This window comes from Acanthisitta chloris, unplaced genomic scaffold (genome assembly GCF_000695815.1).
Source record: "Acanthisitta chloris isolate BGI_N310 unplaced genomic scaffold, ASM69581v1 scaffold2134, whole genome shotgun sequence".
NCBI classification, from domain to species: domain Eukaryota; kingdom Metazoa; phylum Chordata; class Aves; order Passeriformes; family Acanthisittidae; genus Acanthisitta; species Acanthisitta chloris.
The window spans coordinates 46,006-62,188 of NW_008668531.1; the positions used below are offsets into that span (position 1 = coordinate 46,006).

The 16,183-nt window shown below is 37.5% G+C and overlaps 1 protein-coding gene across 1 annotated transcript in view; it reads right to left on the reverse strand.

The window, feature by feature from the left end:
* The window catches only part of LOC103800532 (diacylglycerol kinase beta-like), a gene marked incomplete at its 3' end in the record, with an annotated part of 80,112 nt that overhangs the window by 41,040 nt on the left and 22,889 nt on the right, over positions 1–16,183 (reverse strand). The window contains exons 2-3 of the mRNA XM_009072912.1: positions 7,983–8,059; positions 1,409–1,429 (exon numbers count right to left, since the gene is read on the reverse strand). Coding sequence (XP_009071160.1) covers positions 1,409–1,429; positions 7,983–8,059 — 98 coding nt within the window. The remainder of the gene's footprint in view (positions 1–1,408; positions 1,430–7,982; positions 8,060–16,183) is intronic.

A 16,183-nucleotide genomic window follows, 5' to 3' on the forward strand; every position in this document is an offset into this window, starting at 1 on the left:
GATCCATATTTCTGTGTGCTTGACATTTCAACTAGCTTTCTACTAATATCAATGGGCCTAAGACACTACCTTTTTTTTGCAAGTCTTGTCTTCTTCTCAGACCACCATGGCTACAGGAATGCTATTACAACATCCCAGTAACATATTTCTCCTCTTCATGACCAAACCACAATGATGCTTTGCAATCATCTTGTGAATAACCACATACACAGCAATTTATTTAACAATGCCACTCATGCCAGGGTACACCACACTGTACTCTGCACGACTGCATTTCATTCCATTTACTATAACATCATCAAGATTTTCCAGTATAATCTTCAGAATTTTCTCAATTTTAGCAACAATTCCCAGATTTACTTTAGTGCATTGATTCTATTAGTATGTATCTACTCATTTGACAAGGTTATTAGCTAAAAACTGATGAGATTAGTCGCAAGACTGGTCATAGACCCTCTGCTTTAACCTGAAAACCTTCTCTTTCAGGACTCACTGCAGTCACTCTGTTTGTTAGATTACTGAAAAAAAACATCATGTTGGTCATCTGAAGAAAACTGAGCCCGTTTGTGAACAAGAAGTACTGCTCTTAGTAAAACACCTCCAAAGCTCAACTGGCCTCTGACCCCAGAAAGTGAGTGGTTCCTATGAAACTAATCCTTTTACTCTTGACTTTTTTATTGTTCTCATGTTCCAGCTGCCTCTTCCAAGAACAGCAGAGCAGAGGCTTTTTAACACCTCTGTGCTACAAAGAAAGAATAACTAGGTCATTTAAAAAAACTAGTTCATTTGATTAGTCCTTCTTCCCTGCCTTTTCTTTTTCCCCCATTGTATTTTTATACCTGGTTTTAGGCTACTGAAGCTTCTCAGGAGTAGACTCTTGGGTTGATGATCAGCTCTTTAACCATTTCTCTTGCAATTGCTGCAAAGCTACAATGGCTTAAAGCACACTATAAGCCTTATTCAAATTATAAAATCTGCAATTTTAAGCCTGCTACATATAAATGGTATTATATGGTTATAGAAACAATACGTAATACTTTTTTTTCCCCAAGATGCATTCTTGTCATTTCAGAATAATACAAATCATTATGAATCTCACAGTAAGCAGAAATTTCTGTGACAAGTATGGAACAAGTTAATTACTTGCTCTTAACTTATTTCTCGTATTCCACTCAATTAATGAATGCAAAATTATGTACGATAAAGGACAAAAGTGAAATTCATCCAGCAAAAAAGTCTGCCAACAGAAAAGGAATGCATTCTGCATTCAGCTTAAACATTTGTCTGTTTTCTGATAGAATAGTCACATGCAGTGTTTATTGACAAATGCATCTCACTACAAGCCTACAAAATAAAAGATACTTCACTTATGTAGAACAAAAGAAAAAATCAAATTAAAATTACTTACTTGATTAAGTATATCTTGTTTCTGTAATGCATGCAAGGAAAGAAAGAACACATGTACATTAGTGCAGTGTCATAACACTCAAGCTCTGTCATTATAATAGAAATATTTTTGGTGAAAGGTTAGTGATTTAGATGAACAGGTTTAAGACATTAGATAGAATATCCCATTTTCTTGCATTAGTACACGTCGAGAAAATGGCTCAAAGTTAACATTCCAGTCTTGATTAGAGAGTGCAAGCAATTTATTTTTAGACATGCAATGACAGATAACCAAGCAAAAAGTAAATATGTTTGCCTTTTATCCCTATGTACTTACAAAAAAAAAATTGTTACTAATAGTTGCTAATGAAACAACTTATCAGAAGTGACTACAATGCTACATTGGAGGGGAAGGAAGCGGACAGGAGGGAAACAGAGGAGAAGGGAGAAGAAGGTTGAAAAAGAGATGCCATTCAGGGAGACCTGGAGAAGCTTGAGAACTGGCCCACAACAACCTATTGAGTTTCAATAAGTCCAAGTGTAAGGTATTAGCTCTGGGTTAGGACAATCCCAAACATGAATATAAACTGGGAGAAGAGCTAATTGAGAGCAGCCCTGTGGAGAAGGACATGAAAGTTCTGGTGGGTAGAAAGCTGGACATGAGCCAAGAGTATGCATGTGCAGCCCTGAAGGCCTACTGCCTCCTGGACTGCATCCATAGAGTTGTGGCCAGTAGACTGAGGCATGTGATTCTGCCACTCAACTCTGCCCTTCCGAGACTCACCTGGAGTGCTGCATCCAGCTCTCAGGACGGGAAAGAAATGGACCTGTTAGAGCAGGCCCAGAGGAGGGCAACAAAGATGGGTCAGAGGAATGGAGCACCTCTCCTACGGAGGAGGGCAACAAAGATGGTCAGAGGAATGGAGCACCTCTCCTACAAAGACAGACTGAGCAAGCTGGGGTCGTTCAGCCAGGAGAACGCTCAAGGGAGGCATTATTGTGGCCTTTCAGTACCTAAAATGGGCTTATGTAAAAGAGGGAGAGGGAATTTTTACATGAGCAAATACTGATAGGAGAAGAGGGAACAATTTTAAACTAAAACAGGAGAGATTTAGATTAGATATTATGAATAAACATTTTACTCAGAGGGTAGTGAGTCACTGGAACAGGTTGCCCAGGAAGTGTTTTAGGACAGGTTGGATGGGGTCCTGAGTAACCTGATCTAGAAGGTGGCATCTGTGCTCATGGTGGGAGTTTACAACTAGGTGATATTTAAGGTACTTTCCAAACCAAGCCATTCTATGATTCTATGATAAATGCGTTAACAATGAAAAGAGGGCTAAGGAAAATCTCCATCCTTTATTGGCTGCAGGGGGAAACATATTGACAAAGGATATGGAAAAGGCATAGGTACTTAATGCCTTCTCTGCCTCATTCTTTAATAGAAAGATCAGGGTAGCCAGGCACCTGAGCTGGACGACAAGGACGGGGAACAGAATGAAGCCTTCATAATCCAAGGGGAAATGGTTGTCAACACTACTTAAGGCATATATGAGTCTATGGAGTCAGATGGCATCCATATGATCGTTAACAATGAAAAGAGGGCTAAGGAAAATCTCCATCCTTTATTGGCTGCAGGGGGAAACATATTGACAAAGGATATGGAAAAGGCATAGGTACTTAATGCCTTCTCTGCCTCATTCTTTAATAGAAAGATCAGGGTAGCCAGGCACCTGAGCTGGACGACAAGGACGGGGAACAGAATGAAGCCTTCATAATCCAAGGCGTTAACAATGAAAAGAGGGCTAAGGAAAATCTCCATCCTTTATTGGCTGCAGGGGGAAACATATTGACAAAGGATATGGAAAAGGCATAGGTACTTAATGCCTTCTCTGCCTCATTCTTTAATAGAAAGATCAGGGTAGCCAGGCACCTGAGCTGGACGACAAGGACGGGGAACAGAATGAAGCCTTCATAATCCAAGGGGAAATGGTTGTCAACACTACTTAAGGCATATATGAGTCTATGGAGTCAGATGGCATCCACCCAAGGACACTGAGGGAGCTGGTAGAAGTGCTTACCAAGCCACTTTACATCATTTACCAGCAGTCCTGGCTAACCAGGGAGGTCCCAATTGAGTGGAGGTTAGCAAATGTGCTGGAAGGCTGGAAGGAGGATCTAGGTAACTACAGACCTGTCATCCTGATCTTGGTGTCAGGCGAGGTCGTGGAGCAGATCATCTTGAGTGCCATCATATGGCATATACTGGAGAACCAGGGCATCAGGCATAGCCAGTATGGGTTTAGGAAAGGCAGGTCCTGCTTGACCAGCCTTATCTCCTTCCATGACAAAGTGACCCACTTAGTGGATGAGGGAAATGCTGAGTACGTTGTCTACCTGGACTTTCACAGAATCATTAATGTTGGAAAAGAACTCTGAGGTCTTTAGTACAGCCTTTGACACTGCATTGCCCTGCAGAAACTGTCTGCTCATGGCTTGGACAGGTACACTCTTTGCTGGGTAATAAACTGGCCAGATGGCTGGTCCCAGAGAGTGGTTGTTAATGGAGTTATATCCAGTTGACATCTGGTCATGAGTGGTGTTCCCAGGATTCAGTGTTGGGGCCAGTCCTGTTTAATATCTTTGCCAATGATCTGGATGAGGGGATCAAGTGCACTCTCAGTCACCCTGAAGATGACACCCAGTTAGGCAGAAATGTTGATCTGGTGAAGGATAGGAACAGTCTGCAGAGGGATCTGAACAGAGTGGATCAATGGGCCAAGGCCAATAGCATGAGGTTCAACAAGGCCAAGTGCCAGGGCAACAACTCCAGGCAGTGCTACAGGCTTGGGACAGAGTGGCTGGAAAGCTGCATAGTGGAAAAGGACAAGGGGGTGCTGATCAACAGCCACGAACATGAGTCAGCAGTGTGCCCAGGTGGCCAAGAGGGCATCCATGGTAAACAAAAAATTATGATGCACTCAAAAAGAATGACAACACTAGGACTACAAAGCACACAATATTGTGTACTTAGTGCCCATTTAGATAACCGTTTTTAGCTCTATTTGCTTTCCTAATCCATTCTAAGCTATTCAATGCTCCCTTCAAAGTGAAATGTCTGAAATTAATTAATATAAATAAATCCCAAATGATGGAAATAATATTTATAAATCACAGCTTTCAAAGAGGCTGATCTTAACCTACCTATATGTCCTATATCAGGTAAAAAAGCCATTCTTAATTACATTTTTCGATACTGACTTAGAAAAGGTGAGAGGGCAGAGGTTCAGAAGCAGTCATGGAAATTTTAGTCAGCTCCCTTCCATTGAAAGCAGAGAGCAAAAGCTCCATAAATAAACTCCTTAGTGGATAACCTGATAATTAGATACATCATTTCCCCTACGTCCAAAATCCACTCAAAAACCAGATTACTTCAGGTAACAAGCTGCGAATACCAAGAGCTTTTGTTTTGCTATTTGTGTCCCATTAGATCAGCTTGTGATAAAACACTGCAATACAGAAGTAATAAAGTGGAATAAATTCCTGAACCCTTTAAGCAGAGAGAAGCTTGAATCAGAAAGTTCCAAAGGCTTTTCCTTAGGTACATAAATATATCAATCTGTTAAATTTGCCATAACTCTATATACCATGATTATCGGTAAAAAAACTGCACCATCTTTTTGTGGAACCAGACTTAAAAAAACTTCTTGGAGTGCATTTAAGATAATGATCTAGGAAACAGAGCTCAAATGGAAGCATGATGGCATCCTCTATAAAATAACAACAAAACATTGGAGCTGTCTATAACATGTGGAAGCAAATAGCTGCCCTGTGACTGTTGTCAGCTGGATCATACAATTTTTGTCATCTCATTTACAAATAATAATTATTTATGTCCAACCCATGGATTCCTTATCCAATCACATCAAAGCAGCTTGAAAATCATTCTGCCAAGAGTTTATCCACACAGCAGGTTGAAAGCATTCATATAGTCACATCTGCACAAAGGCAGTTCTCTCTGATTTCGAATATTCATACGGTGGCAGAGGATGTTTCAGTCACTTGGCTTCCAGTTCAGCAGCTTATGGCAAGAATCTTGAGCTAACAAATCCTACAAGATCCAAAGTAGCTTTGTTGCTAGCTATGTTTTCCTTATGCTGCATTCCCTTTAGTCTAAGTGCTAAGCAGCAAGGTACAAAAGCTGTCAGGGTTAGCCTAGGTCCAGCATTGACCAAGCAGTAGTGAATAGCTTAATCTCTGCTGAAAGACATTGAAGTCACCACAGGTTGTCTGGCTTGCAATACCTTTCTCCCCTTCCCTCCTCCTATCCTGCTCAACAGCTTGGGTGCTCTGCTGCTCAATAATCTCTGGATGTTTCAATATGCTGGTAGGATTCTGCAAATGAAAAGCTGTGAAAAGAAAAACTGGGAGACACCATGCAGAGTCACAGACTCATCTCAGGACCAACTGTGTTTACTAATTTGAGCTTTGCACAGGTTTTGCCATTTCATCTGGCTTCAGTCAGAGCAGCTGTCCAGGGTGCCCATAATGATCACATTTTGTTAACATCCATGTACCACCAAATATGAGGAATGACTTTGCTAAAAGAGACTAATCTCATCATCTAAAAAAATGATATTTATATGCAATTGATGATTTGGTAACATTACCTACATGGCAACATGTAGGTAATGCATGCAGGTTTTATGCTTATTTAAGTGCGCATAAAACACAGAGTTATTTTTTACTTTAACAGTTTACACCTCACAACACTGAAAACATTGTATGATTACTGAAAATAAGTGAAGAATTTGAAGGAAAAACATGAATAATATATTAAGAACATTTTATCACATACACTAAAAGCACAAACTGCAGAAGTTAAAACAAAAAAGAGCAAGCACCGAGTTTGTAAATCAATAGCTCACATTTTTCTAACAAAAAAAGAAAAATACCACAAACCTAAGAATGTGTCTACATTCTAGCAAAAAAAAAAACTAAGGGAGGTCCTACAGCCTATGTTACATTGGAGAATAAAGCAAATGATCACAGCACTTCCATCTTTTTATATTCCATGGTTTTATTTAATTAAAAACCTGGAAATTTAAGTTGTTTGTGTACAGGATCAACTTACACTATTTTACTTAATTAGAATTTTTTTCTTTTAAATATGAGTAAAATTACCAACATTATGCTTCGCTAAGTTCAAAGTGACAATTTTTCAATACTTAAGGAGTTACAGCTAACTTAAGTTGCCAATAATACTCCTGAAATGTAAGATCAAGTAATTTTCATAATGGTTAGCACATTTTTCAATCCTTAATTTCATATAATGCGAGTGCAGTTAGAAACATTACTGAAACAGGTTTTTATTTAGCTACATTCTGAATCACACTATTAGGATGTGCTAAGCAGATACAATTCTCAATTGAGGATAAGAAAAGAAAACAATCTGGCTTTTTCTACCAGCCAAACCAGAATAATTTGTCTAGTGGTGAATCTGTAGTGACAATGCACACATGCACACACTTTTTTCAGCTGAATTCTTTGTTTCGTAACACCAGAAAATCCCACTATCAAAAACAACACAAGAGAAACAGAATTTAAAAAGAGACCTTAACTGAAGGGATTTTGCTTTTCTAATTTTTGAAATTATGCTTAACATTTCCAATCTTCAAAAAGAATTAACAAGCATGTTAATCTTACCATAAAGGCTGCAGAGTTGTTTTGTTTGAGGTTTTTTTGTGCGTGTATGTGTCTGTGTGCTGATTTTGGCTGGGGCAGAGTTAATTTCCTGCACAGTAGCTTGTATGGGGCTATGCTTTGGATTTGTGCTGGTAGCAGTCTTGATAATACAGAGAAGTTTTAGTTATTGATGAGCAGAGCTTACACAGCATCAAGGCCTTTTTTGCTTCTTACCCCAACCCACCAGCAAGGGGGCTGGGGGTACATGAGAAGTGGAGAGAGGGAACAGCTGGGACAGCTGACCCCAACTGACCAAAGGGATATTCCATACCATATGGCATCCTGGTCAGTATATAAAGCTGAGGAAAGAAGAAGGAAGTGGGGGATGCCTAGGGTGATGGTGCTTGTCTTCCCAAGTAACCATTACATGTGAAAGCACTGCTTTCCTGCAGAGGGCTAAACACCTGCTTGCCCATGGGAAGTGGTGAATGAATTTCTTGCTTTGCTTGTGTGCACACTTTTGCTTTATCTATTATATCATCTATATCTCAAGCCACAATTTTTCTTTTTACCCTTTTGATACTCCCCATGACCCCTCTGGGGAGAGAGGTGTGAGCAACTGGCTGTATGGAGCTTAATTGCCAGTTGGGGTTAAACCACAACAGTCTGTGTGTTTAAATCTTTGGGAAAAAAAATTTAGTTTACATGAATTATTAAGCAGGTCTGTCTAATGTGATATTTATACATTTTTAGTTCTTCAAAATACTCATGTTTTTGTTTTCCAAACAGTGCCAAATACCCTAAACAGATGATTTATAAACAATCTTATTCCATTTCAAATATTTAGATGGGCTGCAATATTTTCAACATTTCCCCACCATGTCTGATCATTAAGAAAGAAGAAGAATTACCCCTTCGGGATTATATCTTGCTAACACACCACTGCCATGGAATTCTTCTAAGACATCCTTGATTTTCTTGGTGGAATCTGGACGAAGAATAAAGAGAGAGAAAATGAAAATACAGAAAACTGACACATGAAAAGAACTGTAATTAAACAAACAACAATCAAAACTGCTAATAACATCTCTCAATGCACATTAGTAATTTTCTTTAGCTGTATTAGAGGTGTGGGCACAAAGAAAATGAGAACATATTATACCATCTCACCAAATGCTGTAATAAAACAGCAGGGAAACACAAAATGCTTGGAAACAAACACTCTTTGACCCAATCCTTAACTATTGTTAAGTAGCATATTTCTAAAAGAGTTGTTTGGAGGACTATTTCAAGTCACTTTTCTTGTCCTTGAAACCTGAGTCAACTACAAAACACAGTCATTCCCACCAGCGCTACTAAATCTTCTCTGGCAGAGTTGCCAGTGAGTAGAACTGTCAGGAGCCAGACAAGATCAAGATAAAGGGGAATCTTGCAGAAAAAAACTTCTGCAGTCACGTCACAGAAAACAAATGCTGCTCTTGAAATCTCAAGTTTTGCAAACCTCTAATATATTCCAACAACTGTCAGCTACAGTGATTTTTGATAACTTTTTTCTAAGAGAATTGTGCAAATCCCTGCAGCTTATACACATGTAGATATAATCTTTTCAATTTGTTTTCAACTGCCTACGTGCAGAATAACAAAACAGGTATTTCAGTAAGTAATCACTACATGAAAACCTTAAGCTCATATTTACTTAGAATTCACCATCTTTTCCACTATAAATATCTTAGCAATACAACAAAAATAATTGTAACTCAAATTTTTTTCTTTGAAACACAGTAGCTGAGTGCACAATGGTCAAATGTGTGTAATAGCCACAACACTGAAGTAAACTATGAACTAGTAATGAGTAGCAGATGCAATGAAGAAGAGAACAGGTAAACTTAATGTCTGCACCTTTATTTCTATAACAAAATCTGGAAGAAAAAGCAAAAAGCAAAGAGTGAACCAAGAACACAACTATTACATAAGCAATTAGTTTGTCACTTAAAATTACAAACATTAGGACCTAGTCCAGCTGATTTTGCTAATTATATCAACAAAATACAGCACTGTAATATTTCTTATACATTAAAAAAATTCAGCATCTTAAACCTGAGTCTAAAAAGTAAATTTAGTAAATTATGTGACTGGGAAGGAGAAAATGTAGCAGCAAAGGATTTGAAAGGTAGCTATGTAGCAGCTATAAACACGACAAAACATTAAAAATCAGTTTAAAGAGGTGCTGGAGTTGTTTCCCTCCAACTCTCATACACAGTTTAGACAGTAATAAGAATGGCTTTTCCCAATGTTTGTAATTTATGAAATTGTCTTAAATAAAAACACCCAAGACTATGTGGGGCCTCAATAAAAGGGTTTATTTTCACTAATTGGATGTATTTCAGTGTTATTGTCAACTGTAAGCAATGGAGTTTAGCTGGTTTCATGGACAGTCACAGCAAATATTTACTTGATAAAGTCATCAATAGTCTTATTGCTGTGTCATTTGAAATACAGCAAAAATTACAAGTTTATATGAAGAAAAAGACAAAACCCTGGACAAAACAGCAAAAGAATAAATCAATATGTTAAGCAATAAATTTAAGAGCTGTAATTAGAAGTGCATGGGTTAGACACTGTTTAGGACAAGCTAAACTGATGACTCACAAAAGTATATTTTTATTTGGTTTCTATTCTTTTAATTTGTTTTTTTGGTAGTTACCCACACAGTTGTATATAAAAATCATTGCATCTTATGATAATGAAGTCAACAACTATGAAAGCAGCAGTGTGAGATGAGCAGATGTATAACAGAGGTGATTGAATGTCATCCTAAAAAAAGGATTTTGGTGCAAAAAGGTTAAACACATCAAACAGAATACAGCAAGGTCTCCCCACACACATTTTATTATACAAATAAAAACCCCATAAATAAAATAGAAATGGGCCACTTTCGAGTGGTTTTAAAACAGTCTCTTGAGATTTTCTTCCAGCAATGACCATGCTTCTTTCATTTCATATTTCACCAGATTGTCTATTCATACTTAACTCAATATTGTGCCTATGCAACTGTAACTAAAAAGCAAAACCTGTGTTATGCTACTTATTGAAACATTAAATCCTTGCTTCCCACTTTTTTCATACTTTTCTTGGTTATGTATCATTAAGATATGCTCTATTGCAGCAACAACATGACTATTCACATTTTTTCATGCATGAGCATAAAACAGTCACATCCAAAAAGCAGAGCTGGTTTCACATTTGAAATAACTGTCAAGAAAAAAAAAAAAAGGCCTGTAGATGTAGATTCTGCTTTAGGTGCCCAGCAAAACTTTTCAAGAGATTTACACATTCTGGACCGGAATTGCAATTATTTAAAGTATTACAGCCAAGGCAGAATAATTTCTCACAATCTTTTGCTCACAGTCATTCAATCATTTTTTCAGTTTATGTGACAGTATCCAAGCTAACATGAATAGAGATCTTTCAAAATGCTCCAAATGACATATCGATATTTTAAGCCAAACGCCAACTCACAGTCTTCTGCATACATATTCTTCAACAATGCGGACAATCCTCAGAAATATAAATCCTCCTTCCTCAGCCTCGGCCTCTAGTTGGCAAACTATCTTTAATAAGTTGACTTAACGGGATATAAAGAATAGGATAATTTTGAAGTTTCACTCTTGTTTGGGGATCACATTACAAAAGGGAAAAAAATAAAGAAAAAAATACAAGAGACAGTGTCTTTGAAAACTCTATGCAATCAAAAAGAGAAACTCCGCTAAAATGTTAACAATTCTATTTTATAAAAGAAATTAAGTATAAGCTTTCCAAATTAACTAGAAATTTTTCCTAAGTTGTTGGTGCTTTTTTTCTCCTAAGTTTTCTAAATAGGAAATATGCAATGAATTCTATTACAGATGGAATCATCTGTAATGGAATTATTATATACGTATGTGAGTATACATATGAGATGATCCAAATCATCTATATACTCACAGGAAAATGGTGGTGTCAACACAAGCATCAAACCAGAATCTGTGTTCTCACTATTACCTACATGTACAGAAGTTCTGCAGAACTCAGCAACTTAGCATTCTGAAGTAATGTCAGTAAATTCATAAGCACCACTCATGTTAAAACACAAATATGGTCTTAAACTCCATTGGATTACTCCTACCTGTTTTTTAGATCAAGGACAAATTCCTTTTTTGTCTAAGTCTTTGCATTCCAAGCTCTCCTCAAGAGAGACAATTTCCAAATGTGTATATATAGTACACAGCCTGTCACACCAGTGCTTAAATCCCATGTTATCTGTCAAAGTCATAACTGGCAGAGTACAAATTTCATGTAGCTTTAAATATAAAGTTTGTTTCATGAAAAAATTCCCTTTTAATTGTTTTCACAATTTTGAAAACTGTGGCCCAGGAATCAGTTTTTCATGGATGAGGTGACATGTTTTTTCTTATGTCATGCTCCAGTTAGTTTAGGGCAGAATAAATAGGCTATGTATGATATGGAAGACTGCTAACTGAAAATCTATTACTAGTGCATGGGAGAGAAGTAGCTGGACTCCACACACTGCTGCAGACACCAAAACACTAGATGTATAGATGAGAGATGGACTAAAGTTGCACTGCTTTAGAATAAAGGCAAAACTTTTTAAAATAATGACACTAGAAATAAGAAACCTGCATATACAACAGCAAAAGTACCAGTGTCTGAATTTTTTCCTATCTTTCAGCCCTAGCAAAGATACTTTTTATAACTGAAGCAGATTTACACACTGAGTTCAAAACTGCTAGAGGTTTAGCCCACATCAAAAATTATTATTCATTTTTTAAAATGACTCAACTTTAGGAAGAAAAAATTGAGCACTCAGTTGAGACTAGAATTTGGTATACCATTTCTCCCTTAATCAGAAACCACAAAACAGAATGAAAGTTTGCTGGGATCACACACTTTATCTACGTTTTCTCTCCATCTTTCTAGCAAAAACCCTGAAAAGGATTTTTTTCTTTTAAATAAAAAATCTTATAACAAAACATAGATATAACTCAGGATAAATCATGTGCTATGAACCACAGAACTGTTTTTCCATTTAAAGAGAAATAAACACTAGAAAACAATGACTGGATTATGAGTAATTCCCTTATAATTCTCAATAAAAATTCATAACAACCTGCATATTATTGGACCATAACTAATTTTAACACCTAAAATAAAAAATAGATTGATAACCACTTTCTACATCTATAGCTCTTTTGTAAACTTAATAGTATATGAAAAATGGCACAGGTATACAAAATCTTACCATGGTAAAGTTTAGAATTTATATATAAAAACTCCACAGAGCTTGCCTATACATCTTATTATGACTGAGAAAAACAAAACATCCAATCTTCTGTACACAATTTTCTGCACGCCAACAAAGCCTAGCCCAAACTTGAAGGCCCTGTTTGACAGATAATCCCAAGAGAAGCATTTAGAGAAATCCAGGAATCAGTTAATATGGAAATTTTTATACAGGTTCTTGTTCTTCTATGGAATTTTCTTTCTTTTGTGGATGCAATATACACATAATATCATACAGTAATATGTGTGTATATATAAACTAATAGAGATAGGTTTGGGGCTTTTTCTTTTTTTTTTTTTACTTTTTCATAATTCATTTCATTCACAGAATTGGATAATGTTTTTACTCAAGCTATAGCTATGCTTACGTTAAAGCTTTACTAGTCTAGAAACACCAGTATGTGAAAAAGGCCAAGCCTGCCAACAAACCTGTATGCAGCCTCAAAGAGCAAACATTGCTTACCTTTCAAGAAAAAAGGTTGTTTCAGTAGAGAGACAGTTTATCTACCATGACTCAGCCTTGCAGTATGTGTTGGTAAGAGATGACTGATGGCTGCTATTGAACTAGCAGAAGGCAGCAGCTTACATGTCCAGTGCTTCTCATACATATGGCTGCGGGCTGACTAGCAAAGCTCTTTTAATAAAGGTTGTGTCTTGGTTTTGGTTCTTGACTTATAAGTGGTCACTTGATGTAAATTTCACAAGAGAAACCAACATTTAAAACCTTGAATGGGATAATTACTCAATTTTAGTTTTTGCAGTGAGAATTTAAAACCTATTGTGGTCTTGAAAAGAGTGCTCAGGCTCAGAACGCAATCATTGTCCAGTGGTCTAAAGGTGACCTTCCCTCACTAGCTGCTACCAATGGTATGGGTAAAACTCCATAATCTGAAGAATTCTACTACAACCTCCAGCAAATCAGTCCCATTGAATTTTGTGACAAACAATTAGGAAGAAAGCTTTTTAGAAGCCCAGACAAAATCTCAAGATGCTACCTAAATAAATGCAGTGGCAAGTGACTTCTGCAAGAGGGAATGGAGGAGGTGGAAGAGGCAGGCGAGGAAGAGGCAGCTCCTGTTGCAGTGGAAAACTTCCTCCTGACACCTAGTGCAGGTGCTGCCTCTTCCACTCATCCTCCCTGCTGGGGCTCAGCGATGCAAGGAACAAGAAAGATCCATTTTACCTATTGCTATGTATTAAATGATACTTACGTAGACAAGGACTTCTTTGTGATAAAAAAACAATATTGACTGCATGTGCCAACACATCTTTGGTCCACATTAATTAAAAAATGTCCACCAAATCCCACTTCCCTCAGCATATGTTCAAATGAAAGATATATGGCAGAGGACAGGGAGTTGGGAAAACTTAATTCTTGCTTGCTAGTGGGATAAACTTTCAAAAGAAGAAATAAGTACAGGGCAAAAATGGACTCCAGGACTTGAGAGGAGCTGCAGGTAAGTCCTGTATGTACTTAAAAACATTTGGAGAAAAAGAATGCACTGTTTTTACATTTTAAAATGACTACGGCTAACTCTCAACATTTTTCTGACTCCTTTGTCCCCCAACACTCAGAAAATTAAGTCTGCAGTAGTTTGAAAGCTTCTCAGAGCACATCTCTGAGAGCAAGACTCAGGGTGTCAGGATGCTATGAGGATTAGGGCTCCCTGCAGCCAGGAGCCTATGGCTTCTTCAGCTGAGCAGGGCAGACTCTGGCTACCAGGGCTTGTCTCATTGCCACAGCCAGGGATGGGGCAGCCCAGGGCAGCCCCAGGGCTGGGCACCAGGCACCTCCCTTGGAACAGTTCAAGTGAGAGGCTGTCAGTCTCTTAAGAAACAGTGCACCCTGAGACCAGAAGGGAGGAGATGCTTCAGGAGGCCTGTCCAGACCTCAGATCCCATCATCACAATTGACTCTGAAAACTAATACAAACCTTCATCAAGTAACTTTGTTGTTCCTTATTTCCCTTTTCTCGTTTCCTGTGGATGGTCACCATACCTGATACAGGCTGCAGCTCAAACCCTTTCCAGTTAGAGTGATGATGAAATGACTCTCAATTAAATTAAGGAAGAAATGCTTTTGACAATATATTTCACCAGAGCACTAACTCTAAGCACTAACTAGCAATGAAGAATCAAATCAGATGCATTTGAAATTTAGCAGGTATTATTTCTGATTTTACATGAAAACAGGAAAACAGCTTGTAAGCTTGAGACTATTTCTACTGGCTTTGAAATTCACATTTTATAAAATACAGTAGTACACTTATTTCTCTTTTCCCCAAAATGCCACACCTCAAATCCCATGTTCAGTTTTGAGCCCCACACAATGAGAAAGGACACAGGTTTGTGATGGAGCATGTCTGGAGAAGTGCAACGCTGCCCTCTACAACTACCTGAAAGGAGGTTGTAGACAGGTGAGGGTCAGCCTCTTCTATCAGACAACTATCAACAGGATGGGGGAAACAGCCTCAAGTTGCACCAGGGGAGGTTCAGATAGGCTATAAGGAAAAATTTCTTCACTATTATAGCGGTTAAGCATTGGAACAGGTTCCTCAGGGAACTGGTGGAGTCACCATCCCTGGTGAAGTGTTCAAAATATGAGTGGACGTGGCACTTCACAATATGTTTTAATGGGTATAGTGGCATTTAAATGAAGGTTGGACTTGATGATCTTGGAGGTCTTTTCCAATCTTAATGATTCTTGGGTTCTGTGAATTTTTAGTATGTATACTTTGAACTCACTACTTATTTAACTTAAACTTTTAGTATGTCTTCAAAAATTATTGAATAAGTCATATGAACATACTGTATACTCTTACACACCTATTTAATATAGGAATATACTATGTATAGTCTTATATACCTATGTACTAAGACTTTTAAAAGCAAATAATTTTTGCAATTATTATAAAAATACGTAGCTAAAAGAAGTAGAGTAAAAATGGCACAAAATTGCTCACACACCTAAAATACTTAGCATAATCTGTGTCAGAAATCAAAAATTTAAATGTTAAAAGTAAAATTAGGAAAGCATTAACATGTAATTTTCCAAGCCTCTACAGACAGGTTTAAGATATTTTATTTCTACCTAACAAGCTATTCTTATGTGTGACCTTTTTTCTATTAGCAGCAGTTTCTAATGTTTCCACATATATCCCAAACAAACTTGTCAAAAATGTTATACAATACTTAGGTATACAAAGGTATTAAAAACTTGTGGGTTTGAATTTACATTACCACTTAAATAATCACATAACATATGCAATGCGGTAACTGTGTAAAGGGAGACTGTGTAGCAGTTTAAGCTAACACATTTTACCTGTTCACCATGAGGGTGAGTCAAAATCGGCAACAATTTTCACCAAGGTACCGTGGCTGCTTCTGATTGCCTGCCATTACTTTAAGGAGCTTGGAGAAATTCCTCAGGTGGCATAAATTGTCCTGTGCAGCTGGGAGTTAGTTTTGTTGCTGTTTGTCTTCACCTCTCCCCTCATTTCTTTAAAACCCCTGTTTCGCTGCAAGACATAATTCCAAAGCTACAACTGGTTCTTCCATTCTTCCATACAGTACAGAGAGTTCTCAAGATGCTTTTGTGCTCTACTTGAAACAGGAAGTTTTAACAATTACTTTTTTTTTTTTCACATTTTGCTTTAACATGTTTCTTGCCTCCAATGTATCAAATTCATTTTACTCTTCCTCTTAAAAAGTTTAAAATTTTTATGCAGTGAGTGTGCTTGATATCCTATTTATCAAAAAAACTCTATCATGC